The 27,621-nt window shown below is 41.7% G+C and overlaps 1 protein-coding gene and 1 long non-coding RNA gene across 5 annotated transcripts in view; one reads left to right on the top strand and one right to left on the bottom strand.

Annotated features, from left to right (window-relative positions):
* The window catches only part of slc8a4b (solute carrier family 8 member 4b), a 204,332-nt gene extending 179,228 nt beyond the window's left edge, over positions 1 to 25,104 (top strand). For 3 of the 4 annotated variants that reach the window (XM_015946547.3, XM_015946548.3, XM_015946549.3), the window contains 6 exons: positions 4,111 to 4,217; positions 14,713 to 14,837; positions 15,369 to 15,404; positions 16,116 to 16,215; positions 17,511 to 17,783; positions 24,593 to 25,104. In XM_015946547.3, the coding sequence (XP_015802033.1) occupies positions 4,111 to 4,217; positions 14,713 to 14,837; positions 15,369 to 15,404; positions 16,116 to 16,215; positions 17,511 to 17,783; positions 24,593 to 24,972 (1,021 nt within the window). In that variant the 3' untranslated portion in view covers positions 24,973 to 25,104. The remainder of the gene's footprint in view (positions 1 to 4,110; positions 4,218 to 14,712; positions 14,838 to 15,368; positions 15,405 to 16,115; positions 16,216 to 17,510; positions 17,784 to 24,592) is intronic. The other variant, XM_015946551.3, reaches the window with a different exon arrangement.
* Positions 11,692 to 12,850, bottom strand: LOC129165523 (uncharacterized). The gene is made up of 3 exons (XR_011516260.1): positions 12,765 to 12,850; positions 12,622 to 12,693; positions 11,692 to 11,866 (listed from the first exon to the last, which is right to left on the bottom strand). It is a non-coding gene; the product is annotated as an uncharacterized lncRNA (long non-coding RNA).
* Positions 25,105 to 27,621: the final 2,517 nt, after the last annotated feature.

Genomic DNA, 27,621 nt, shown 5'->3' with positions numbered 1-27,621 from the left:
GCAGTAAAGTCAGAGTTTCCACTAAATGATTTATTTACAGCCTTCTACCATAATAAAACTCACCATAAAACGAGCTAAGCACATTCTGCATGTTGATGCTACTGGCGCAACTTGAATTTTGCTCTCTATTTACAATATTCACCCTTCAATATTTATTTTTAAACAGTTGTTATATTTTCCGTGGCATTGAGAGAAGACAGAGAATGTGATGATATTTTCAGTAACAAACATGTAAAAATGACTCTTCTTGGCCTTAGAAGAATGGTACAGTATAGCTTCTAATTTATGTTCAAAGAAATTAATCTGCTGTTTAGTTTAATCCTCTAGTTGTAGAAAGGCTACATCTAATTACGACAGACTTGTGCACTTTCCTTTGACGTAAGAGTTGTACTATTTCTAGTCACAAGTGTTTAAATTTATTTATTTCATGTGAGAAAATTCCCCCGTTACTTTTATAAAGAATACAATTTTCTTCGAAACTCTCATAACTGTTGGTTGACTCATAATTACTGAAAAAATCACCAGTAAAAGACAGAATATTGGTTTTACCATCTTCTGTGTGTCTACATGTTGTTTCGGCAGCTTTTTTTTTTTTTTTTTGCTTCTGACTGAAAACATTTTAGCATTTCTTTTTTTATACGATGAAAGTTGGCTTCTGAGGTTGATCCGATGCTAGAAATAGCAAATCCAACCAATTTTATCTAGTGCTGCTGACAGCTCACCATCGAAAACAATACATTTCCACCCCTCTACCTCTCCATTTCTCCTCCACAATCCTCCTAGATACTTTTCCTTTCCAGCTCTCAGCCGCATGTTTTTCTCTGTTCAGCCAAAGCCTATTTGGAGCATTAGAGTCAAAATGGCTGACAGTGAAGCGTATTATGAAACAACCCAGTTGAAGTAAAGAGTTTCTCCTCTCTCTTCCTGGCAGATAGTGAGGAATGAAATAATCCTAGAGGAACCATCTCTGTAGGTTGGGGGAGTTGGTGCTTGGGGGAGGATAACCACAGCAGAGTTAGTGGACATTCTCTAACTGGAGACCCGGTCACCCATTCCATGTTCTGCCCTGTGCAATAATTTTTTTTATTTGTTAAGCATGTCATGTACTAGGGGTGTGTTTTGTAAAAATCTGGTGATACGATTTATACATCACAAAACAGGGGAGACGACACGATATATAAGACAATACAGGGGAGATAATACGATATATAAGACAATACAGGTGAGACAATATGATATGCAAGACAATACAGGGGAGAAAATACGATATATAAGACAATACAGGGGAGACGACACGATATATAAGACAATACAGGGGAGACAATACGATACATAAGACAATACGGGTGAGACAATATGATATGCAAGACAATACAGGGGAGAAAATACGATATATAAGACAATACAGGGGAGACGACACGATATATAAGACAATACAGGGGAGACAATACGATACATAAGACAATACGGGTGAGACAATATGATATGCAAGACAATACAGGGGAGAAAATACGATATATAAGACAATACAGGGGAGACGACACGATATATAAGACAATACAGGGGAGACAATACGATACATAAGACAATACAGGTGAGACAATATGATATGCAAGACAATACAGGGGAGAAAATACGATATATAAGACAATACAGGGGAGACGACACGATATATAAGACAATACAGGGGAGACAATACGATACATAAGACAATACGGGTGAGACAATATGATATGCAAGACAATACAGGGTAGATAATACGACATATAAGACAATACAGGGGAGATAATACGACATATAAGACAACGCAGTGGAGATGATATGATATATAAGACAATGCAGTGGAGATGACCAATATATTAGACAATACAGGGGAGACAACACGATATATAAGACAATACAGGAGAGACGATACGATATGTAAGACAATACAGGGGAGACAATACGATATATAAGACAATACAGGGGAGACGATACGATATATAAGACAATACAGGGGAGACAATACGATATATAAGACAATACAGGTGAGACAATATGATATGCAAGACAATACAGGGGAGATAATACGACATATAAGACAATACAGGGGAGATAATACGACATATAAGACAACGCAGTGGAGATGATATGATATATAAGACAATGCAGTGGAGATGACCAATATATTAGACAATACAGGGGAGACAACACGATATATAAGACAATACAGGAGAGACGATACGATATGTAAGACAATACAGGGGAGACAATACGATATATAAGACAATACAGGTGAGACAATATGATATGCAAGACAATACAGGGGAGATAATACGACATATAAGACAATACAGGGGAGATAATACGACATATAAGACAATACAGGGGAGACGATACGATATATAAGACAATACAGGAGAGATAATACGATATATAAGACAATACAGGGGAGACAACACGATATATAAGACAATACAGGAGAGACGATACGATATGTAAGACAATACAGGGGAGACAATACGATATATAAGACAATACAGGTGAGACAATATGATATGCAAGACAATACAGGGGAGATAATACGACATATAAGACAATACAGGGGAGATAATACGACATATAAGACAATACAGGGGAGACGATACGATATATAAGACAATACAGGGGAGATAATACGATATATAAGACAATACAGGAGAGACGATACGATATGTAAGACAATACAGGGGAGACAATACGATATATAAGACAATACAGGTGAGACAATATGATATGCAAGACAATACAGGGGAGATAATACGACATATAAGACAATACAGGGGAGATAATATGACATATAAGACAATACAGGGGAGATAATACGACATATAAGACAATACAGGGGAGATAATACGATATATAAGACAATACAGGGGAGACGATACGATATATAAGACAATACAGGGGAGATAATACGACATATAAGACAATACAGGGGAGATAATACGACATATAAGACAATACAGGGGAGATAATACGACATATAAGACAATACAGGGGAGATAATACGACATATAAGACAATACAGGGGAGACGATACGATATATAAGACAATACAGGGGAGACGATACGATATATAAGACAATACAGGGGAGACAATACGATATATAAGACAATACAGGTGAGACAATATGATATGCAAGACAATACAGGGGAGATAATACGACATATAAGACAATACAGGGGAGATAATACGACATATAAGACAACGCAGTGGAGATGATATGATATATAAGACAATGCAGTGGAGATGACCAATATATTAGACAATACAGGGGAGACAACACGATATATAAGACAATACAGGAGAGACGATACGATATGTAAGACAATGCAGGGGAGACAATACGATATATAAGACAATACAGCGGAGATAATATGATATATAAGACAATACAGGGGAGATAATATGATGTATAAGACAATACAGGGGAGATAATACGATACGAAACAAAGCTGGACTGAAGTGAACATGACTACTGGCAAAATAAAACACTAGAAAAACAGAAAACAGAAGTATGGTAAAGTAATGGACTGACTTCATAAATACATAAAGATAAGCAACAAAGAATATCTCATTGGGATCCAAAGGGATTATGCGAGACTGTTGAAACCATGTACTGTTCTTCGGAGTGGGGTTCGTATATCACCGCTTTTGGCCTCTTCCTGGGGAACTGCACCTTCCCCTATCGTCGGAGACCCTTTAGGACTCTGGTCTGTTCAAAGCCAGGTGGTCTCTGTACGGACCACCGTACCACTGAAACGGGGGATATGTAACGGAATGAAATGACTGTTTTCCACCTAAAAGTCATTTTTCCCCTCTCCTCTGACACAGAACTAGTCTGCATGAGATATTGCCTCAAGGTCCGGACATTAACATACCCATAGGGAGTCCAACCATCAACATGAGTCAGGCTCATTTTTGTTCTTTGATGATTGTTACTCAAGGTTGTGTAAAAGGGATGCTGTTGGGTCTCTTGAGAGCCACGAAGCAGAATCTCTCCACCTGAATTCAACTCCTCACAAGGAGGAGCACAGAAATGTGGGATAACTTCACTCAGTATGTTTTTTGTCTTCTCTTCTTAACAGGAAAGTGATCCAGGTGAAGATTATTGATGATGAAGAGTACGAGAAGAACAAGTCCTTTACAATTGTGCTGGAAGACCCGGTTCTGTTAGAGATCGGACAGAAGCACGGTGAGTTTGTGTCTAGTTTGTGCTGATGTTACAAAGAGCGTGAGAAGGGACACGGAGATACTTTCAAAACATTTGAGCTCTGACCTACCAAAGCACTCGGGGAACTTTATCAGGGAACTGACTAGGAAGGCTCTAGTGAAGTCAGGCTCCAGATTTAGCCTTTACTAAGTTGTGTTGTTGGGTTTTTGAAGGAGCCATATCATGGAAAATCCACTTTTTCGAGCGTTTTAGCATGTAATATTGCCGTTTCCTCATGTAAAATACCCCAAACCAATTTTTGCCTGCATTTATGTATTTTCCTGTTTCAGCTGCAAATTTAGAATTTTATTTTGAAATTTCTGAAACGGCCTAATGTATAACTTGTGCATCACTCCGTCGTCCTGCTCCCAACATCAGGCCCTGCTCCTCTCCTAGACGCTAGTATTTGGTCTGAAACCTGTCTCCCCTGGCCAGCTTAGGATATGTGGCATAGGTGATGATTGCTATGTAGCAGACTTGGTAGTCTAGTGGTAAGTGTGCGAGGTGGCCATGCAATTTTGTACAACTCTAGAGTGTTAGTGTCCAACTCCTCTCAAGGAAACTGATTCTGGAGTCACAGCCATGCGTTGAGTTGAATCCAACTATCTAGTTGGAAACTCTCAACCTCACACACCAAGTCAGGCTCCTTCCCCACCAGAGAGGTGACATTCCACATACCGAGAGCCAGCTTCTGTTGCCAAGGATCAGACCACCACCACCCATCACACACTGCACCCGACCCCTTTGGCTCCTCCCGTGAGGGGTGAGCCCATGGGAAGGGGGACTCACGTTTGCTCTTCAGGCCGGGCTCCATGGGTGAAAGCCCGGCCACTAGGTGCTCGTCAACGTGCCCCACCTCCAGGCATGGCTCCAGCGGGGGGCACCGGTGACCCGTGTCCGGGCGAGGGAACACTGTTTCCATGTAAATCTTTCTTCACAAGAGGTCTTTGGGCTGCTCTTTGTCTGATCCCTCACCTAGGACCTGTTTGCCATGGGTGACCCCAGAGGCACAATGCCTCAAACAATTTAGGATCATTGGGACAGTCAAGCCCCTCCACTACAGTAAGGTGGCAGCCCAGGGAGGCGTGAAAATTACTAAAAAAATAACTCAATAATCTAATAAATAAATAATCTAATAAATAAATAAACAAGCATACACTGTGTCTATTTTTGTTCTCAAACGTTTAAAATAGCATGATCTGGAACCTCTGAGCAACCGCTCATTATGTCACATTAAATCTACAGTTCCTGATCCTTGATGGGATGTAATCAGTCTTTGTAGAGGACCTTTCTACAGAGGAATCTAATAGATGCATCTAAAAAATTCAATAAATGAAAAGTTTTCAATACCTTTTTCACTAATTTCAGAAAGAGAAACTCTTTCTATAGTAGTTGCATTAAACAGAGACATATTTCAAGCCTTTACTTCTGGTAATTGTGATGATTATGACTTACAGCTAATAAATACCCACATTTCAGTGTCTTTGAAAATTAAACTGAATTTCCAGGTTTCTGAAAAGTGGCTGGGCCTCTGTTTTAACGAATTACTGTGTGGCATGGAGGCCATCCACCTGTGGCCCTGCTGAGGTGTAATAAAAACCCAGCTGACTTCAGGTAATCTGCATTGTTGGGTCTGGTGTGTTTGACAGTAACCCATGGGGTTTAAGTCAAACCAGCTTGTTGACCATTCAAACTCAGCAACACCAAGGCTATTGAACCGGCTCTTGGTATCTTTGGCATCTAGGCAGGTACCAAATCCTGCTGGAAAAGGAAATAAGCATCTCCATAAAACTTGTCAGCCAAAGGAAGCATGAACAGCTCTAAAATGTCCTGGTAGATGCATGTTTTGACTGCGGACTTCACAAAACACAGTTTACCAACACAAGTAATGACAAGGAGCCCAAAATCCTCACTGCTGTTACACTGATGAAAATACGTACGGGGGGGCGGCGAAACCACAGAGTGGGACCTACAGCCAGCATCAGGAGGCATCTATACAATTATTTTGGCAATGCAGTGACTTAATTCAACAAGATCACCAACGGGTGTCCAAATGAGACCATGGAGTAAGGACCTTACCAGTCTTACAGAAGAGTGCAGCTTATGACTTAAAACCAAATGAATTTAATTAGAAGTCTTCATTGTAAACAAGTTAAAGCGTAGAACTAATTTATGGTGTTTTATGTTCACAGACCTTTAGCTGATGTCCTCTCATCACATTGGCTCCATCATAAGTCTGATCAATGAGTTTTATCTTTGTCGTCATCAGAGAAAACAGTTCAACGAGCACAATGGCAATTGAATCAATGTTTTGGCACTTCAACGTGCACACCAGTGTGCCAGCACCAGAACAAGCTTTCTGTGTTGATACAGTCGTCAGTGGTCTCATCAGCTTGAGTAGTGACAATCTTGGCACTGAGCCACAGAAAACACCGGAGTTGTTTGTTTGTTTTCCTATTTGGACGATTCTTCTTCACTTTTTGAACAGGTGGTGGCGCATACACGTGACTCTGTGGTGGAACAGAGTGCAGAGGAAGCTCTGAGCATTAGCCAGTTTAATGTAAAACACAATCACATGACCAGCGTAACTGTACGGGCTTAGCAACAAATCACTCAGGGAGCAGGGGCGAAACCTCCCAGCACCCCAGCGACATAAAGCTTGGCTTTGCTGATTGGCCAAAAAATCAACTAGTTCTTCCTGGCAACCAAATGTGATTGGCTGTTTAGTTGCATTTAAGGGGTGCTTTTCCAAGTGGAATGACCCAAACCACGGTCGGCCTCTTTAGACCTCCTCATAATCTTCTCCTGGTGGATTCATGATGTTAGACATGAGGAGGCTACAGCCTGAGGTGTGTTTCATCGCAGGCAAACATAATTGGTTTTAGAACGCCGTCAAAGAAGCAGCACACTGACATTTAAACACGTTCCGCACCCACCCACCCACACACACACACACACCATAACACATGTTCTGCTTTTCAATTGCAGCAACCCCCCTCACTGATAATAGTTCATGGTGATTGTGAAGCGTGAGTGAAGGCAGGCGCTTTATGAGAGAGTGAACGATGTGATGTATGGTAATGAGATGGTGGAAAGGTCAGAGGATGTTCTTTTTTCATGCGTGTTCATTTTTTGTAATAACAAGGAGTCATTGTAGTCTGGATTCCCGTGTGTCCGAGAATAATAAAATTTACATTCTGTTCTCTCACAGCAGGCTCCGTGCGCCTCAGTGATAATTCACACTACTGGGGCTAAATTAAGGATTTGGGGAAATAAACGGAATAACACATGATCTGACTTCAGTTGGTGTGCAAAAGCTGTTGAATCACAGGTTTATTGACTAAAACTAAATACTGGAGGGGAGGATTTGAGAATTAAACACCAAACATTTGTTCAAATACAGAGTTGGACCAGAAAATGTCCAAATACAGGCAACTAATACCTAACATATGCTTTCTTTATTACTGTGTTGATTAAAAGAAACCATATTTAATCTCCTGAACACAAAGTAACTCATGAAAATACATTCATCTTTGTGTTCGGTGTGAGCTTTAACCTCCTGAGTAACACATGTAGACTATGGCTTTATATATTTTAGTTAGTTTAACTCAATCAGAGAAGAAGTAATTCATTTATTGTATGAAATTTAGATTAGGAAAAAAAGCTGAGTTACAGTCAAAAATCACGTCAATATTTTATGACGATTCGTTGCCAGAGCTCGAAGTGCTTCTTCAATTTGATTTTAATAATATTTTAAATTTTTTTACTGCTTTAACTGTTTTTTTTTCTAATTGAGCAATTGGAAATGTTTTGTGTAGCACCTATAGAGGGGACTAGTTTTAGTCAGGTGCTAGACATCTACTAGGCTCTATCTACAAAGAGAATTAGGATAACCATCCGAAAGGTGAACAACAGTGATTTATTGCTTCACCCAGCATACAAATAAATTTAAAAAAAAAAGTGTGGTTACAATATTTTCAAAATCAAATACAATACCCAAAATAAGAGAGCTCTTTTCCCCCCAAAAAATATAAATAAAAATAGATGTTGATCTTTAGGATTCAGTTCTTGAGCAACGTTGCTACCCGGGTAGTGTTTGTGTCTTATCTGTAGATCTATATGGATTTTTCCAGTTCGTGAAGGTTCCTCCGCGAAAGGATGTCTCGGCTGGCCACACCGTTTACACCTGTCCGCAGTCCATCTGGGCTCGGCTCGCCATCACGTCAAGAATGCAGAGTCACTATGGCTGTGTCTCAATTCAGGGTCTGCATCCTTCGAAGGACCCAGCCTACTCGGCCGACGTGGGCTGGGTCCTCCGTCGGCCGGGTAGACCGGATGTTAACGGCTGTGAATTTGGACAGGCCTCGCCTTCATGAATTCCCACCTCTCCCTCGGCGAACGTTCTGTCGCCTAGCAACCGTGGAACCGCTGAGCAGAAGGGAGAAAGAACTTTAAACGATGGAGCTCGAAGTTTTATTTAGATCTTTTATCATTTCCTTGACTGTTGGAGAGCTAATTCAGAGAAAATACTTTCGATAAGCTGAGCCTGAGCAAAGATGTGATAATAGTTTTTAATACTTTCTAAGGGTCTTCATTTGACCAAAACCGATTTATCACCTTTTAAGACTTTAAGACCCAGAGGATACCCTCTAGTAAACAATTCTCATTTGTAAACCAAAATAAAATTCAAGAGTTTAATGCAGAACTGATTTTATTTAGATATTTCTTTTATATGTACATGTTTAATCTTTATTAACCATTTTTTCTAGCAAAGTAAAAAGCTGTCAAAGTTCTCCCTTCTCTCCTGTGCCCTCTGCTGCTCTGCCTCCCTCTGCAGCCTCATGTCCTCCCTGATCAGCTCCAGAAGCTGGTCATCGCTGTCACCTTCCCCTGGATGCCCATTTTCTCCAGAATAGTCTTAACAAACATGTAAGAAAAGAAACAAGAAGAGAAAAGAGGACAACGGGTTATTCCTTTCATGGTTTCGCAGAAAAAAACTAAACTCAAACGAGTTTTTAAAATATGAGATGTTATTGTACCCAGGGTATATACAGCAATCCTTAAGTAAAATTTACTACTTTTTAATACTTTTTTTTATTACCTTCAGAATTTTTTTAAAACCATCACAACACTAAATTGCAAGTGTTAATCAGCGACCTATTTACACATATTTTAACATATATAACATACAAAAAGAATAGACTTAGAGACTCACTGATGTTGACAACGTATTGCACATATTTATTTTACTTAGAAAATAAGCCAGGCACTTCTGTTCAGCAGTTCAGACAGTTGACCACGGGGCCTGAAATGATGCAGAACGACCACTGAATATGACGTCATCATTATGTGACCGGATATGCTAAAGTAGGCCTGCTCGATTATGGCAAAAACAATAATCACGATTATTGTGACTGAAATTGAGATCTCGATTATTTAAGACGATTTTTCAATTGATGTAGATTTTTTTTATTTATTTTTATTCGGTCATAAAACTGCTCAGGGCACAATCAGGGCAAAAATAAACAAGAAACAAGATGATCACTAAAATAACTCCTGATTCCCAGTATAAAAAGAACAATATACTTATAGCTCATAGTTTATAACCCAAGGGCTATAGACCTTGGTTTAACTCATTTAAGTCTAACCAGTACAGACCCAAATACCAATATCTTGCAAATACTGACAGCAAGAATTATACAGTGGCATTTATAACAAATACATGCAAATAAATTGATGTTCACAAAATTTTGCATAACATTTATTGAGTCGTGTCAAGGTGCTGTAGGAGAGTGCACTAGCACCATGTCCTCAGAGAGGTTAGTTATTAGTTATCAGCGTGAGGAACTTATTTCTACCTTATTTATAAACTATTTATTTACAGGTCCATCAGTTAATGTAATAATTGTCCCAACCACAGCTGCTCCCCCCACCCCCCAACCCGGTCTCACAGCAATCGGGGCAAGCTGCACGTGTGTTTAGCGTGCCGCACGCGCACATTTAGCCATTTTTAGCGGCTCAGGAGCCCGCAGGTACGGTGTGTGTCACTCACTCTGGTTACTCCATCAGGGAGCCGACTCTGAGAGCCGTTTCTTTAGCGACCGACACATCACTACATCATTCCCTTTCCTAATGTCCTGAAGAACGGTCCGGAGCGCAGGCGGAGTGTTTAGCTAACCTGCAGCAGGAAATGTCGACGACAGTTATCCAGAAAGTAGCTAAGGGTTACCAGAGATGTTTCTGAGGTGTTCGCTAGGTACTTTTAAGATTTAAAAAGTCAAGAAGGGGGTCTGAGAAGCTGTTAGAAATAGCGTCAAAGTCGCTAAGTTGGCAACGGAGCGCTTCATTTGCAACTCAGGGCAGCTCAAGTGGGAGGAGCAAATAATCGGCTTGTTTTATTTTTATAATCGTTCAAAACATTTCATTCGGAATATATTTCTGTCGATGTTCAGAATATGACACCTGATAGTCTGAAAAAAATAATACCTAACTTGGAAAAAATAATACCTCTGAGACCAAATTTAACACTTTTAATGGCCTTAAATTTGACTATTTTTATTTATCACTTTTTAATACTTTTTAAAACCCCGCGGACACCCTGTGTACCTCCATGCCACAGCCGCCGAATGCTTTGCTCCAGTGATCATGTGGTCCATCTCCGCCCTAAGCTTAATAAAGTCCGTGGTTTTCTCTTGTACCTAAAATACAAACTCCTATTAAAATCAGGGGGAAAACGTAGCGGGAGAAGTACAACACCGAGCGGTCGAACATACGAGCAGGGTAGCTGCAGATTTAAGGGAGCCAAATATAAGACTTAAGACCTTTTTTAAGGCCACTTTGACCAAATTTAAGCTATTTTAAAAATTAAATTTAAGCGATAATTTCCAGCTATTGCCTGGAGCCGGTGCTAACCACGTCGCGAACGTGGGATTAGCCATCCAGTTACCATTAAACTTGCCCTTCCCCATGGCGCAAGCTCCCACTAGCTTAACCAGCTAATGTGCTCCTCTTAAAATAGCCCCCTTTCACAACCAACTGACTGCGTACGGTTCCGCTTACGCCAACATCGTACACAAAAAATGCTGAACACTAACTAGAGATTCACGAAATTTTTATAGAAATAAAAGAATCTTGTTTATTGGGTCTTTGGTCATTTAAGACCTTTGAAAACTGGATTTAAGGATTATTTGTCATTTTTAAGGACTTTTAAGGCCTTAAATTAGGAAAAGCTAATTTAAGACTTTTTAAAACTTTTTAAGGACCCGCAGATACCCTGTACGAGCCGAGACCGCAATACAAGCACTTTTACTGTAACATTTCTAACTAAAATAACGTTCATGTGTCACAAAAAGTCCTTAACCTAACAGTTTTCAAGTTTATACTTACATTTATATGCGCAATCCTCTCCAACAGCTCCCGCTTCACTGTCCGCCATTGTTTTTAAAAGTTTTTCTGCCGGCCGGCCCGCAAGGCATCTTGGGAAATGCTACCTATTGAAGGATACACCGGACCCATCCTTCATTCAGGCGAAAAGAAGGCCGGATTTGTCGACCGCATTTGAAGGAGTCTTCGAATTGGGACATGCCTAGTCGCGGCGCTGTGACGTAACCGGCCGACGAAGGATGCAGACCCTGAATTGAGACACAGCCTATAAAACCAATCTACATAGAATGCAGAAAGTAAATCATTCTGTTCATTTTTCTATCCATATGAGACCTCAGATCTAACTCAAAAGAGCATCACTAGTAGTTATCCAACGGTTTAGGAAAACCTTATCAAAGCAACTGAAATGCTTCCCAGTTCCAGCTCTTAGCTTTAACTTCAAACTGTAATTTGTGTAGTTTTCCTGCTGTTTAGCAGCAACCTTATGTTAAACATAAATTAATTGAACATCTTATGACTTAATCATATTTATATGATATAACTGAAATGTTCATCACTTTTAAAACACTTTTTTATCTTTTTAATCCTTGTAACCAGGTAGATTAAATGAATTGCTTATCAACTTTGTACAAACACTTATTTATTTTTACTAAAACCAACTATATAGCCTAACTTAACACAGCTCACAATCAACTGTTGCCGTTCTAACAAATTAATCAATTGGTATACAGAGAGCACGAGCCCTCTTGCTACAGTGCTAATTACTCCATTGTAAAAGATTGGAACTAGCGGTAGCCATTAGCGCTAGCATTAGCGTTAGCTTTTTTTTTTTAAACAAATCTCTCACACGTTACGATGATGTGGAGTACATCAAAGCATTTAAAAGATTGGGACAGTGTCCATAAAACTCCCGATTGGTTTTATTTTAAATAAAAGTCAGTAATTTATGCCAAAATAACACATTAGCCGAAAGCTAAGGCAGGCCAACTAACTTTTCACTCACCGGGATCTCCACAAGCTAGCTCTCAACAAACGGTTACTCCAGTTGCTCACAGATGACTCACAAGGTTCCAGCCTGTTCACAGTATATTATAAATAAAATATTCAATTATATTGATTCATACTTCACTATTTTCTGCTACTTACTCGCTCCATTCAGTGCACAGCCGACGCATGTGCTTGGAGGTGAAAAGTATGTTGCACGTCTACAGCTCAGGTTTCAGAAGGTGTAATCTGCACCCTGGTGGGCACTTGTGGTACTACAGTTCAGACAACATGAACAGGTTTAGTAGCCCAATACTTCTCATGGATTACATTCTTAATCCACAAAATAAAATTAAAAGGCAAATCGATGGTGGGGGTTGAAGAAAAGTCACGTGTCATCAGCGTAGCAGTGAAAGTTAACATCATTTCTCGTGATAAGGTTTCCGAATGGCAACTGTTAAGATTAAATCTACGTCTGCAGGACATGCTAGCTTAAAACATTTTTATCAGACATCTTAACAACTTTGTAACATAGTATAGCTATAAATATTTAGTAGAGATCTCTTGCTTTTGTCTAAAAACCCCAGCCAATAACGCGGCTATGCCCAAAACAAATGACTAGACTATATGGTTGTCTGTTTCACCGGAGCACCGCACTTCCCTGGCTCCTCCACTCATTACGCGCTAGCGCATTTTCCAACAGAACACCACTGGTATAAGAGGTTCTCTACTCAATAACATCAGATAAAGAAAAACAGCCAGCTGCTACCTCTCCAACTTTAGGACAAACTATCAGAGTCCAAAAAAGAAAAACACCATTTGAAATCACAAACAACAAAAGACTTTTTTGACCTAGAATACTGCAACAGGTGTTTTGCGCTTTCTCGTTTACTGTGGTAATGTGCATTCCCATATAAGGCGGATGTGACCTAGGGATGATAGCCAATGGGAGGGATGATGTTTAGTTTTCTTTCGTTTTAGTTTCTTTCTTTGTTGTACACAGTGTGATGAGGGTTTCTTTTTACCTTTGCCGACATGTTTCGACGTCACTGCCATCTGCGTCAGGGTAACTGCCGGATGTTGGTGGCATCACGTCCTTGTATCCATGGTCCAGCATGTAGACTTCTTCGTACCTGTTCATGGTCCTGGGTCCACGCCTCTTTATTGCAACTGCATTGATCCATCTTTTTAACTTTTGTTGTTCTGTGTTTATGATCCGTGTGTTGTCCCAGTCCATTATATGATATATAATGATGAAGAAAGGAAGGGATGAGAGTTCTGTGTATGCGTTTAAAAGCTAGCTTGTTTTGCAGTCTTGCCATTTCAGCTTAAAAAAGGGTGAGACCTAATATTCATCCCTGTGCAACTCCATAATTTAAGTGCATGAAATAACTAGTTTAAATATGAATTCCATCATATATACATCAGTTTCTGTCCTTTAAATCCATAATGTATAGTTTTAGACAAAGAATTGTTTTTTTCATGTGCTTTTACAAAGTTTTACTGTTTTAGCTCACTTTTATCATTAGCTTTAGCTGTAGTCCTAATTTCTTGAAATAATAATTAGACTGTTTTCAAAATAGTTTAACAAGTTTTTTTTTTTTACTGTTTACTTCATTAGGGCTGCGCAGTGGCACAGTGGTTAGAGCTGTTGCCTTGCAGCGAAAAGGTCCTGGGTTCGCTTCCCAGCCTGGGATCTTCCTGCATGGAGTTAGCATGTTCTCCCTGTGCATGCATGGGTTCTCTCCGGGTACTCCGGCTTCCTCCCACCGTCCAAAACATGATTGTTAGGTTAACTGGTCTGTCTAAATTGTCCTTGTGTGTGTGTGTGTGTGTGTGTGTGCATGGTTGTTTGTCCTGTGTGTCTCTGTGTTGCCCTGCGATGGACTGGCTCTCTGTCCAGGGTGTACCCTGCCTACTTGCCCGTTGACTGCTGGAGATACACCAGCACCCCCCTGCGACCCCACGTGGATAAAGCGGGCTCAGAAGATGGATGGATGTTTACTTCGTTATTTAAATGAATTTTTACCTAAGACAAATTGAGCCTGGGTATAAAAAGGTCAGATCCACTGAGTAGTGTCAGAAAATGTTGTTTTGTTTGCTTCTGCAGACGACTCCAACGAGAACAAACCACTGGTGGGAGCAGAGGAGGAGGAGGTAGCCAAGATGGGCTGTCCCAGTCTGGGAGAACACACGCAGCTGGAGGTCATCATAGAGGAGTCCTACGAATTTAAGGTAAGTGTGTGTGTGTGTGTGTGTGTGTGTGTGTGTGTGTGTGTGTGTGTGTGTGTGTGTGTGTGTGTGTGTGTCTCCATCACCAGTACAGATGCATGTTCATGTAGTCATAATCATTAGATCAGCTTTAAATCAAACTTCTAAAAGACTACAGATGATTTATTAACAAGCCTTTGTTTGGTTTCTATATAACATGAAGCCAGGAAGTAGATGACTGCTGCATCATTTATTACATATTTGCCATCAGGAGAAGAGACTTTTTAGATTACCAGCTAATTAATTTGTCTACAGATAATTACTGATTATTTAGCGATTCTCATGAGCAGCTGAAGGACATTTTAGCTTTGCTTATTTGGTGCCTTGTCACTACTCATGGTCTTTGTGTTGTTTCATTTTCATTTCATGTGTTGCGTTATTCATTTCTGCCATTCACTCACTTCATTCCTGTGCTCATTTGTCCATTTCTGTTGTGTGTGTGTGTGTGTGTGTGTGTGTGTGTGTGTGTGTGTGTTTGTGTGTGTGTGAGTGCAGTCACCAGCGAGTGTGGTTATTTTACAGACTGACAAGGTATCCATGTCATGCATGAAGTTTGCAGCAATCTAATGTTGTGATAGCTCTTGGGTCTTAAACATCTCAGATTATCTGTAACAGTTTTCCTATTCAAACACACACAGAAACACGTTTAAGAGTAAATTTGTGATTTCTTATATAAGCAGTGTACATTTTCCCCTTCATGTTGCTCTTTAGCACAGTAGATGATAAACCTTGCAGGATTTCCACAAAGCTGAGCACAGAAAATGACTGCTGGTGTGATGCGTTCAGCTGTTGTGAGGATTTTCTTGCCGCTTTAAAGAAACTCCTCCAGAGTGCTGGAAGCATTGTTTTTTCCTTCCTTTCTTGTGTAAGAATTAAATTTACATGTTATTTAAAGAGCAAGTCACTTTAGGTGGAAAACAGTCATTTCATTCTGTTACACTTAGAACACATCACTAAAACATTCAGTCTCAACCAGCTTCTCACTGTTAATTTGTGCATCTAGTACCTGAAACTATGAGTCTAAATATCTAAAGTTTATATTTATGGGCTTGAAAACAGTATTTTCTTGCGTGCGTGTGTCTTTCCTGCTCTGTATGCATTTGTATGCTTGTGTGTGTGCGTGTGTGTGTGTGTGCTATGCATTTGTATGCTTGTGTGTGTGCGCGTGTGTGTGTGTGCTATGCATTTGTATGATTGTGTGTGTGTGTGTGTGTGTGTGTGTGTGCGCGTGTGTGTACTTAGAGTACAGTGGATAAGCTGATCAAGAAGACAAACCTGGCCCTGGTGGTGGGAAGCAGCAGCTGGAGGGAGCAGTTTGTCAGCGCTGTTACTGTCAGTGCAGGTACACACACACACACACACACACACACACACACACACACACACACACACAGACACACACACACACACACACACACACACACACACACATTCAGAAAGAAACACAACATATGTTACAGGATTTGGTAAACAGACATTTCAGTCGGTGGTGAGTTTTCTCCTAAAGCCACGCCCCCTTTTGGGTGAAAACAGCGCAATAGCAATGATGTTTAGAACTACAAATCATCTTTTTTTCTGTCTCAGTTGAAACTTTGCCCATAAGAGACTCTCTGGACTGTTTACTTGGGCTTTTTCATTAATATTTTTACCTGAGAGGAGAGGCTGCTGCAGTTGACTGGGCTGCCCGTGAGTGCTTTAGGATAAAGAGGTTTCTCCTGTTCTCTGAGAGGACTAAAGACCATGCACACACTTAGCCGAGTTTTGCAAAACCGAATTTTCTCCTCAGCCCATCTAGGAAATAATTTGGGTCCACACCTCATCGTTTTCAGCAAGAGCACTTATCTCGTGGGCAGCGAGGTTGCGAAAACTAAAACCCTGGTTAATGACATCCACAAGTAAATGTTGACAACAGAGAATTTTTAAAATCTTGGTCTGCCAAGAATCAGAACATTTTTGGATAGGGCGACAGACCAGGTTCATCATTCATATCCCAGGAAAGTAAGGACACGTTTGGAGAAGACTTTGAAGAAGATATTGGGCAGACTGCACTTAGAGGCTGTATCATTTTAAGGCCACATGGGAAGGAGGCTGACATCACAGCTGATTTTTGGACATAACCAGGATCCAAACTTTCAGGTCACTAAATACAAAGGAAGTCTAAATGTTTTTACATCTGTTTAGATAGCTTTATCTACAGGATACTCAACACACATCAGTGTTCTCTGTGCATATTCTTTAGTTACTTTCTAGCGACTTCAGTATGAGCAACCACTTTCCCAGAATGCACTGTGGTCTATAATATCACTGGTACTTCATTTGGTAAACTAAGATAAACTACACTAATCTAAGATAGTTGAGTATATCTCAACTCAGCTTACATCTGTAGTGGCAAAGGCTTAAACCGGTTAGTTTAGCAGTGTTTAATATGTTAGCCTAGCTTAAGTTAGCCAAAACCAAATCTAACTCTAGCTAGTAGTGGCTGAGAAAAGCAAGCAATCTTTCTGTATAACTTTTGGTTTAAAAAAAAAGCCATTTTATAGTGTCATTTTGTTTTTAATCTAATTGTTTCAGTTTTGCATTTTACAGAATTAAAGTCTGTCTCACTTTTCTTTGCCATCAACTTTCCACCTTCTGTAGGAGACGATGACGAAGAGGAGAGCGGTGAAGAGCGGCTGCCCTCCTGCTTTGACTACATCATGCACTTCCTCACCGTCTTCTGGAAGGTCCTGTTTGCATTTGTTCCTCCTACAGAGTACTGGAACGGCTGGGCCTGCTTCATTGTCTCCATATCGCTGATCGGCGTCCTCACCGCCATCACCGGAGACCTGGCGTCACACTTTGGATGCACGGTGGGCCTGAAGGACTCGGTGACGGCCGTGGTGTTTGTGGCGTTGGGGACATCGGTGCCAGGTGAGGCAGGGTGGGGGGGAGATCTGATGTGATAAGGTTTGAAACGTCGTATTAAACAGACAGTTTATAATAGCGATGGGTACCGAATTCGGTACTTTTTAAGGTACCGACCGAATTCCACAGTACCGTCTGAGCACCGATTCACGTCATTTGAAACGGTGCCTCGTTTCGGTACCCGTCCTTCATAACGAGATCTTGCCTAGACAGCTGCACATGCGCAAGAGCGTTATGTCGCCGGTAGGGATGGGTACCTTTGACATTTGAATCAATCCGGTACTAATTCCCGGTACCTACGAATCGATACCGGTACTTAACGGTACCAATTTTCGATACTTTTGAGTGTTTACTATTTTAATTCTCTTTTATAATTAAATATATATTTTCTCAATATATAACCATATTTGATAAATATCAGGATAAATAACATTCAACTGTTTGTATTTTAACATCGTCCTTGTAGTTTTATAAGCTGATAATTAAACTGAAGCAAACATCTTTACTGTGAACTAAATTTACTGTGTATCTTCATTCCTTTTGCCGTCCTTTTTCATTTGATTTTTCCTACTGGGAAGTTAGAATTTCCGAGGAGAAAGCGAACGCACCATTACCTGATCACAATGGTGGCAATGGAAGCTAACATATCAAGCTAACGTTATCTTAAACAGTTTATTTAGCTGCTGGAGCAGATTAAAACAATGATGCCTCACACTTAGATCGTTGTTGCTGGTTTCTTCTTCACCCAATCACCCGTCGCATTTAGTAAAGTGAAGCCAAACTTTAGAGCGCGTTCATGTTCTTCTAGTCGGAATTTCGGAGTTCCGAGGAGAAAACGAACGCACCATTAGTGACACGGAAGCTAACAAATCAAGCTAACGTTATCTTAAACATTTTATTTACCTACTGGAACTGCTCTGTTTACAACTCGCTCGCATGGACCGATTACATAACGCTCTTGCGCATGCGCAGCTGTCTAGGCAAGTTCTTGTTGTGAAGGACGGATACCGAAACGAGGCACCGTTTCAAATGAAGTGAATCGGTGCTCGGTCGGTATTGTGGAATTCAGTCGGTACCTTAAAAAGTACCGAATTCGGTACCCATCCCTAGGACTCGGTCGCTGCGAGCCAGTTGTAAACAGAGCAGCATGGTAGAACGCACGCTAAAGCTTGGGTCCACTTCACTAAATGTGATGGGTAACTGGGTGATGATGAAACCAGCGACAACGATCTAAGTGAGACATTCTCATCTTAATCTGCTCCGGTAGCTAAATAAAATGTTTAAGATAACGTTAGCTTGATATGTTAGCTTCCGTTCCGCTAATGGTGCGTTCGCTTTCTCCTCGGAACTCCGAATTTCTGACTAGAAGAACATGAACGTGCTCTAAAGTTTGGCTTCACTTTACTAAATGCGACGGGTGATTGGGTGAAGAAGAAACCAGCGACAACAATCTAAGTGTGAGGCATCATCGTTTTAATCTGCTCCAGCAGCTAAATAAACTGTTTAAGATAACGTTAGCTTGATATGTTAGCTTCCATTGCCACCATTGTTATCAGCTAATGGTGCGTTCGCTTTCTCCTCGGAAATTCTAACTTCCCAGTAGGAAAAATCAAATGAAAAAGGACGGCAAAAGGAATTAAGATACACAGTAAATTTAGTTCACAGTAAAGATGTTTGCTTCAGTTTAATTATCAGCTTATAAAACTACAAGGACAATGTTAAAATACAAACAGTTGAATGTTATTTATCCTGATATTCATCAAATATGGTTATATATTGAGAAAAATATATATTTAATTATAAAAGAGAATTAAACTATTAAACACTCAAAACCGTTAAGTACCGGTATCGGGAATTAGTATCGAATCGATTCAAATGTCAAAGGTACCCATCCCTAGTTTATAAGAGCTTCAGGTGTCGGTTGAGGTCGTCGTTTATATTTATTGTGTTTTAGACCCTTCTTTCTTTCTATTGATGAAGCCTTTGAATTCTGTTCAAGCAGAAACTAAAGAAGCTGCACGTTTCTTCCAGAGTTTAACAGTAACCGACAAGCAAACAAACAAATGAAAGGATGAGTGATCATCTGGTTGTAGTACCGGCCGCCCCTACAGGCAGGCTAAAAATCTCATTTGAGTTGTCAGAACCAGGTTGCATCTCAGCCGTCAGCCTGAGTTAGTCTCCTGCTGGAGGAACGCGTCGTGCTCACACTTTAATTCAATTCCCCAGCTCATTGCTCGGACCAGCAGAGTTTATTGCCGCGCCGCCGTCTGATTTATAGAAATAGCTCGAGTCCAGGTGAGCGCTTTGATGGCGCACCAGTACGCTTTGTGTTTTTAAACTGGCAGCAGTTAAGGTTGATTGTATGTCTACACTCGTCCCGTGTCTGCTTCTACATGCTGGCTTTTCTTCTGGGTCTCCTTTAGTCATCTTCATGTAACGTCCTTCACTCTCGGTGCACCTCTTGTACCTTTCATGGTTGCTCGCAAGCCCATCTGGGTGAATTTACGACTCTGGCATGGTGTTTCCTCCCCCCACCTTCCTTTTATTGGATGTTGTGTACTTGGTATTGGTTCATCCATCATTTTGACTTGTGTGTGCTGTAGAACTCAGGGGTGTGGGTTGGAAAAAGGTGATTATAACTTCCACTGTGAGAGTTTATAATCTTCCTGTTAGAAAGACTCATTTCTTCTCAGTTTTTAATCATCCACCCCCCACCCCACCCCCCACCCCCCAAGATTCATATAAGTATAATTGCATCAGAAGCTAGGATTATTAGGGTGATTTACTGTAAAATTGCCCATCCAGACAACGAGAGGACACAGCTGTGGAAGGCTTGGAAATACTAAGAGGTGTGTGATTCCTGCTTTAGAGATTCTTACCACCATAGATATCTTCACTGGTCTACAAACCTGGACCAGCTGTGGCAGGAGCAAGAGATTTTGATCTTCAGGTCAGTTCTATCAATTGTAGCCTCAGCCAGGGGCGCCTCCAGAAAATTTTGATATGGGTGGCCAGACGGGGCCAAAGAAATCTTTGGGGTGGCACACCAACTTGGTCCTTGTGGTAACTCTGGGAGAGTTTAGCCTGTGGGGATGCATTGTGTTGCTCCTTTATTTATTTTTATTAAAAAACATGTATCCAAAACATCTAGGTTAAAGGGACATTATGGAAGTCTGACAGCCAAAACATGTATAGAAATAATAAATGTCTTCTTCATACATTCTCCTGCAATGCCCTGGTCCTGTAGAATGAGCCCTGGCATTTTTACTGTGATGGCCTGTTTTTCTGTAAAATCACAGAAAACGAGAGATGCTCGGGTCGAGCAGGCTGCTTCATGCGCGTTCACGCTCAGGCATCGCCCGTAGCATTTGCTATCCGTAGCTTTAGCAGCAGAGAGAGAGGCAGTGCCACTTGGTCGCTGTTCCTAACGCCTAGTGACAAAGCTAGCTACATTTCTGAGGACCCTTAGCTACTTTCTGTAGAAATTTCTTCTAGATATTTCCTATAAATTAGCAACAAAATAGCCATTTTCACTCCGAACCGTTCTTTGAACGTTGTTTCAGCTGTCATCAAGGATATAAATGTTACAGATACAAAAGACGTCACTGGTGTTTTAGCTCACCTAGTAAGATGTCGGACTCTCGTGCAGAAGACCTGGGTCTGACTCCAGGTGTGAACATAGTTTATTTAGAGTTTCTTTTTTACATCAATGGTATATTTTTTTACAGTAAGATGCCCAAATTTTTATTTGAGACTCGCCGAACGGCATTGAATTCACAGATAAAAAAGATGTGGGTTCAACTTTCATTTTGGAACAATTTTTCAAGCAAGGGAAGGGAATGATCTGAGCATGCAGGAGGACTGACCCATCATAAGCCTTTGTCGGCTGTGCTGAAGAGAAAGGTACAGAACCAAATTATTTAATTAATTAGCTGCGTGTTCTCCTGTCCTCTGTCCTCCGGGCCACACACACACACACACACGCACACACACACACACACACACGCACACACACACACACACACACACACAGGACTGTCTCAGCTGTTATTTTTGTTAAGGAGTGTGCACGTACAGCATGCGCGCCTCGTGCACGAGCCTACTATTGAAGCTGCCGTTACGCTTTTGGCCTGAGGGGGCAATCGCGAGCATAAAAATTCAAAAGTCCGTAAAGTCCATTTAATAAGTAATATGACTTTAATCTAGCTGCACTAGACACTCTGACTACACGTACTGTAAACGCATGACACACACATTATAAATGTTGAGACTGGTTAATCACCATTGAAGCTGTTCTGTGTTGAATATTGACAGATTCTATTCAACAACTTCAGTAATTGTAATTTCTAGTTTTACATATTCAATTGTATTAAGATCAGTATTATACACTATTACACACTAGGGGCTGCATGACTTAATTTTTTTTAAGTCGACTGTCAAGTAATGAAAATCGAGTCGACTTTGACTAGTCGTTGATGACGTCATACACCTGAAGCGGGGGGGGGGGGGTCGGTTGGTTCGCTGGAGTTTTTTTTGACAATGAATATTGCGCCCACATTTTCTAAGTTAATTGTTTTTTTTAACAACAATAGTTTCTGCATCCTGCTTCAGCCCCCCCCCCCCCCCCCCCCATCCCCCCACCCCCCCGGCGCAGCGGCTGCAAACTCACTGATGCGCCTGCAGCCTCTCGGAGTTTCTGCTGCTCTAAACATTAAAATAATTATTTCATTTTCTGTTCCTCACTTCTGATTACCTTCAGTGGTGTCTGTTTGTTGCAACCACCAGGTACAAAAACTAACTTGTTTTTATTTGACTATTTTTCTGTCCTGTCTGTTTATTATCTTCCTGCATCTCCTCTCAATCCTAAAGAGAAACTGCTACCTGGGTTCATATATATTCACCTCATGAGTTACCTTTGAACTGCAGTTCTAAAAGATCTACCAACCGCTAAAACAGCGGAGTGCTCGCCGGCCGCATCAGTTAGGTGCGTCACCGGAGGACAAAACAGGTGATGCGGCCCGATCCACAGCAGCGAAACGCATCAGGCACAAATAAAAGACAGAAAACATAAAAGGAAATGAGCCGACATGAACGATCGCGTGTTAAATTAGTTTTTGAGGTGGCGACACCTGATTTGATAATGTTACTGTGGCCGTGCTCAGGACGCAGATGTCTGGAGCGCGTCAACAATCAGAGCTTTGCATGTGCTAGCTGGTTAAGGTTAGGATGGGGGTGAGGGGCAGGTTAAATTGCAAGAGGGTAAAGGTCACAATTCGGTTAAATGTCCGTTTTACGGCGGGTGTCAGTACCGACGCTCTGGCACAGCGCGTTGCCTCTTGACGCGCAGGAGCTTGTCACCTGCTGACAGCAGGCTGATGTCTTTTCCGAGGACTGCATCTTGCCGGTCATTATCACGTGACAGCGACTAGTCGATGACGGGCATAAAAAGTCACTACAGAGCGGTGAAGTCGACTAGTTCATACAACCCCTAACACCCCCCCCCCCCCCCACACACACACACACACACACGGGACTGTCTCAGCTGTTATTTTCGTTAAGGAGTGTGCACGTACAGCATGCGCGCCTCGTGCACGAGCCTACTATTGAAGCTGCCGTTACGCTTTTGGCCTGAGGGGGCGATCGCGAGCATAAAAATTCAAAAGTCCGTAAAGTCCCTTTAAATTTTACAAACACAAACATTTTAGAAAAATACATTTGTTGTTTAAAATGTTATTTCAATTTTTATTTTAAAATGTGTTTTTTAGTTTAATTCATCTGTTTATGTGGTCACCAAAAACTATGGAGATACAAAAAAATGAAATGATGAGCAGCAGAAACAAATGTTTTCATTTTTTTACTCTGTTATTTTATTTACTCATAATTGGATGATGTATTTATTTTGTTTTATAATAATGGCTTGAATAAATAAGATAAATTTATGGTTTGAGTGAACATTAATATGATTTATCATTAACAATGGCTTTTGCTGGGGGGACAGCAATTTTCTAGGGGGCGCCATTGGCTTCACCATTGGCCCGAGTAATTTTAGTTCCAGCCAATCACGGCGCTCTATGTTTGCAGAGAGAAAATTTAGAAAGATGGCATCAGCTTAGGAACGTTGCTGCTTTGAAACGCCTTCAGCATCAACCTTTGACGATTTTAACTTGGGCTGTTCTTTGAGGCATGTGCAGATAGAGGTACTTAAAGAGCAAGTCACCCCCTACCAGATTCTTACTCCACTCCCACTTCCTGTTTGAAAAATGCAACAAAGGCTGTAGCCTAGCAGACCGAGAGGGCTGCAAAACCTTTACTCTCAGGATCCCACAGCTTCATTTTAGCCTGGTCACTAGCGCGTTTTACTGCAATGATCCAACGTTTGCGGCGCTCCGGATCTTGGGAAATCCTGTAGATGGCTCATTCCTTATCTTGTCCACGTCTGTTCTGCATCCTGGTGCACAACAGGAATCTACCATATTTCCCGTTTGAGTTTTCTGACAATAACAAATAGTCCAGCTGCGGGCTTCTGCCTGCCAAGATGGCGCCGTTTCGATTTGAACTGTTGCATGCCGGGAGAAGTGACGTCAACTCCCGGAGCTCTATAAATAGAGCCGAAGCCCGGATCGACGTGCAGTAGCTGCCTCCCCAGAGTTCTCCGCCAACCCAGTTTTAGGCTCTTTTTCAGTTTCTGAAGGAACTGAAAGACATCTTTGGTTTTGACCACATGTAGATTTGTGTTATTCGGAAATCAAAACCGAACGGTTGTTCCTGCACGGGTCAGTGAATAATAAATATTTCACATCTTTTTGTTTCACCAGACACGTTTGCCAGTAAGGTTGCAGCCATCCAGGACCAGTATGCCGACGCCTCCATCGGCAACGTCACCGGCTCCAACGCCGTCAACGTCTTCCTGGGCATCGGAGTGGCGTGGACCATCGCTGCTGTGGTCTGGCGCTCCAAGGGCAAACCGTTTAAGGTGGACCCAGGAAACCTGGCCTTCTCCGTCACCCTCTTCACCATCATGGCGGTGTTGTGTGTGGTCACGCTGCTGTACCGTCGGCGGCCCACGGTGGCAGGCGGCGAGCTGGGCGGCCCGCGGACTTGCAAGCTGCTAACGTCGATGCTGTTTGTCTGTCTGTGGCTGATTTACATCCTGCTGGCTTCACTGGAGGCCTACTGCCATATACCAGGGTTTTGAACGGAAGGAGCAGAGGGAGAGAGACCCACTGCTGATTTGAAGGAGCCGAGCTTCTTTGTGGAAAAAGCGAGTCTTAAAAAATGGATTTCATGTCTTTACACTTCTTTCTTCCCTGAAAACTACGAGTCTGCATCCTCATGAGGCGTTACAACTCTCCAACAATGTCGAGACCTATTATTCTTGTTTGAAACCGCTCTTTTACCCAGAGGACTCTCCCATCTCCAGGGATGGAGAACTCCTGGGCTTCAACATTATGAGCTGCAGAGTCTAATGCATAATTATCACCGGATGGTGGTCCAATCATTATCTAAAGGTTCCAGGATGTCAAACCAGCAGCATGGAGGATAATCAGCCAGGCTCTGAGGAGGACGGAGGCAACGTGGAAAAGGTTTTACAGTAGAGGGTCTCCCTCAAACCGCCTTCACATCTATGAGAGCTCCCACGGGTGAGCCTGCCCCAGACCCGCAGGCAGCATCATCACCACCGTCCACGATACACTGTGCAAAGTAGTCCCACATCCAACACACACTCCATACACCGTACACACACACACACCCCCTACTGCCTTACTTTCATGTGCCCCATAGGAAAGTCTCGAAGTTGTGATAATGAGCCTCTGTAGTCACAAACGTCTTTTAATCTCCTCCTCCTCCTCCTCTTCCTCCTCTTCCTCCTCCCGATGCTCATTTTCTACTCTTTTCAATGGCGTCACGTGTTGATGTTGTTATCGTGCAATTGTAAAAGCAGCAGCAGCGGTAAAATTACAAAAACTGTTACGGGGGGGGGACGCAACAGGACATCGAGTCTCGATACGATGAGAGGACTGAAAGTGGGCGGAGCCAGTGACTGTGTGAAGTATTCTATGTTTACAACGAGTGCCGACACAGGCAGGATGGAGCAACCGGGAGGTAGGACTGTGACCATGGCGACAACTGTGAAGGCGATGTTGTTGACAACTCAGAAGCGGTGTTTCTAACTGTACATGATATTATAAGAAACTTTAATAGATGTGAGTACGTCTGATTTCTGTAAAGCCCCTCCCTTCTTTGTGAAGTTAATATTTCAAGTAGAAGGAAGCAAAGAGGAGAGGAAAGGTGAAGGAACTACAAGGCAGCTTTGAAGTCTCCGCCTCATGGGACGATTTAACCGCCCTGAGAAGAGAGTTAATGGGAGAACACTATCACACACCCCTAACCGTATGTTTGTGTTGTTTTCATTTGTGAGCATTTAACGGCATGCTGGCAGCTGTGGCGAGTCAAACTGAAAGTGTTCACGCCGCCATTAAATGTGCTAAACGGCCAGCGAGGTTTTATGGGTAAATCGTTGACTCGGGCATGTGTGTCAAAATAAAAGTAGAAAACAGCTGAAATGTGACGCCGCATCATGTTGAATTAGGGGGCGGTGGAAGGCGCCACGGTTTGATGCTGTGTTCATGCCCTCGCCGTGTCCAGAAGCAGGACTGAAGCTGGACAACGGGGGCGGTCCGGTGTCCCACGTCGACACAGAGTTCAGATTTTCTCACTTTCACTGAAAGAGAAAGTTGGGATTAAGTCCAATAGGAGAGAGCTCTTTTACCTCCTCACTTTGAAGAAATACTGATTAGCTCTGGATCAATGAGCTAACAGCTAGGCAGCATGGATCATTGTCATCAAAAAGCAATTTTTATCTAAAATTCTATCAACTTTATTCATAAAGCACCAAATTACAACACGAGTTCAGTTCATCATGCCACTTAGTTCAAGCTTTCCTTAACCCAGCTGATTGCATCTAGTCACCGAGTTGTATCAACAACTTTACAGCAGAGGTGTGGACTCGAGTCACATGACGTGGACTCCAGTCATTATTTTAATGACTTCTGACTTGACTTGATAAAATCTATAAAGACTTACGACTTGACTTGGACTTGAATGCCAATGACTTGCGACTTGAATCGACTTGCGTCTGTTGACTTGATGATGACTTGAGCATATTTGCCATTTTTGCACAAAAGTGGCATGGCATGGACAACATATTTGAGCAAGTAAATGAAGCTTTAATTCTGTAATCTATTTATTATCATCGTCATTAACTTGAAGTTGGACAGATGACTTGATTATGACTTGAAAATTCAAAGTTAAGAACTTGGACTTGACTTGGACTTCCACATCATTGACTTTGGACTCAACTTGGTTTCAACTGGAAAGACTCGTGACTTACTTGTGACTTGCAAAGCAGTGACTTGGTCACACATCTGCTTTACAGCAGTCCTCAAGCTAAACAAGCATGTAGTGACAGTGGAGAGGAAAATTCCCCTCAACAGGAAGAAGGGTCCAAACAGAGCCTGGCTCGGTGTGAGCAGCCATCTGCCATGACTCATAGTTGATGTAAACACTTCTCACTGCATTCTATATCTACTTACATTGATTTCTATGGTTAGCATATGTTAATAGCAGCAGCTAGCTTTAGGCGTTAAACTAATTTTGACATATTTCCATCCGAACTCAGGTGAAGTGCAACTGACGGCAGTCTTAAACAGTTCTTCACAGCCCTTAAACCTGCTAAATATCAACGCAGCCCCACAAGTGTCTGTTTAAACGACACAAACATCCGTGAAAAGCTACATTAGCACAGAGATAACAAAAACATGCTGATTCAGCTCATTTTGCTCTG

Source organism: Nothobranchius furzeri, chromosome 14 (assembly GCF_043380555.1).
Source record: "Nothobranchius furzeri strain GRZ-AD chromosome 14, NfurGRZ-RIMD1, whole genome shotgun sequence".
Lineage (NCBI taxonomy): Eukaryota > Metazoa > Chordata > Actinopteri > Cyprinodontiformes > Nothobranchiidae > Nothobranchius > Nothobranchius furzeri.
This window is presented reverse-complemented; position numbering and strand designations above follow the sequence as displayed.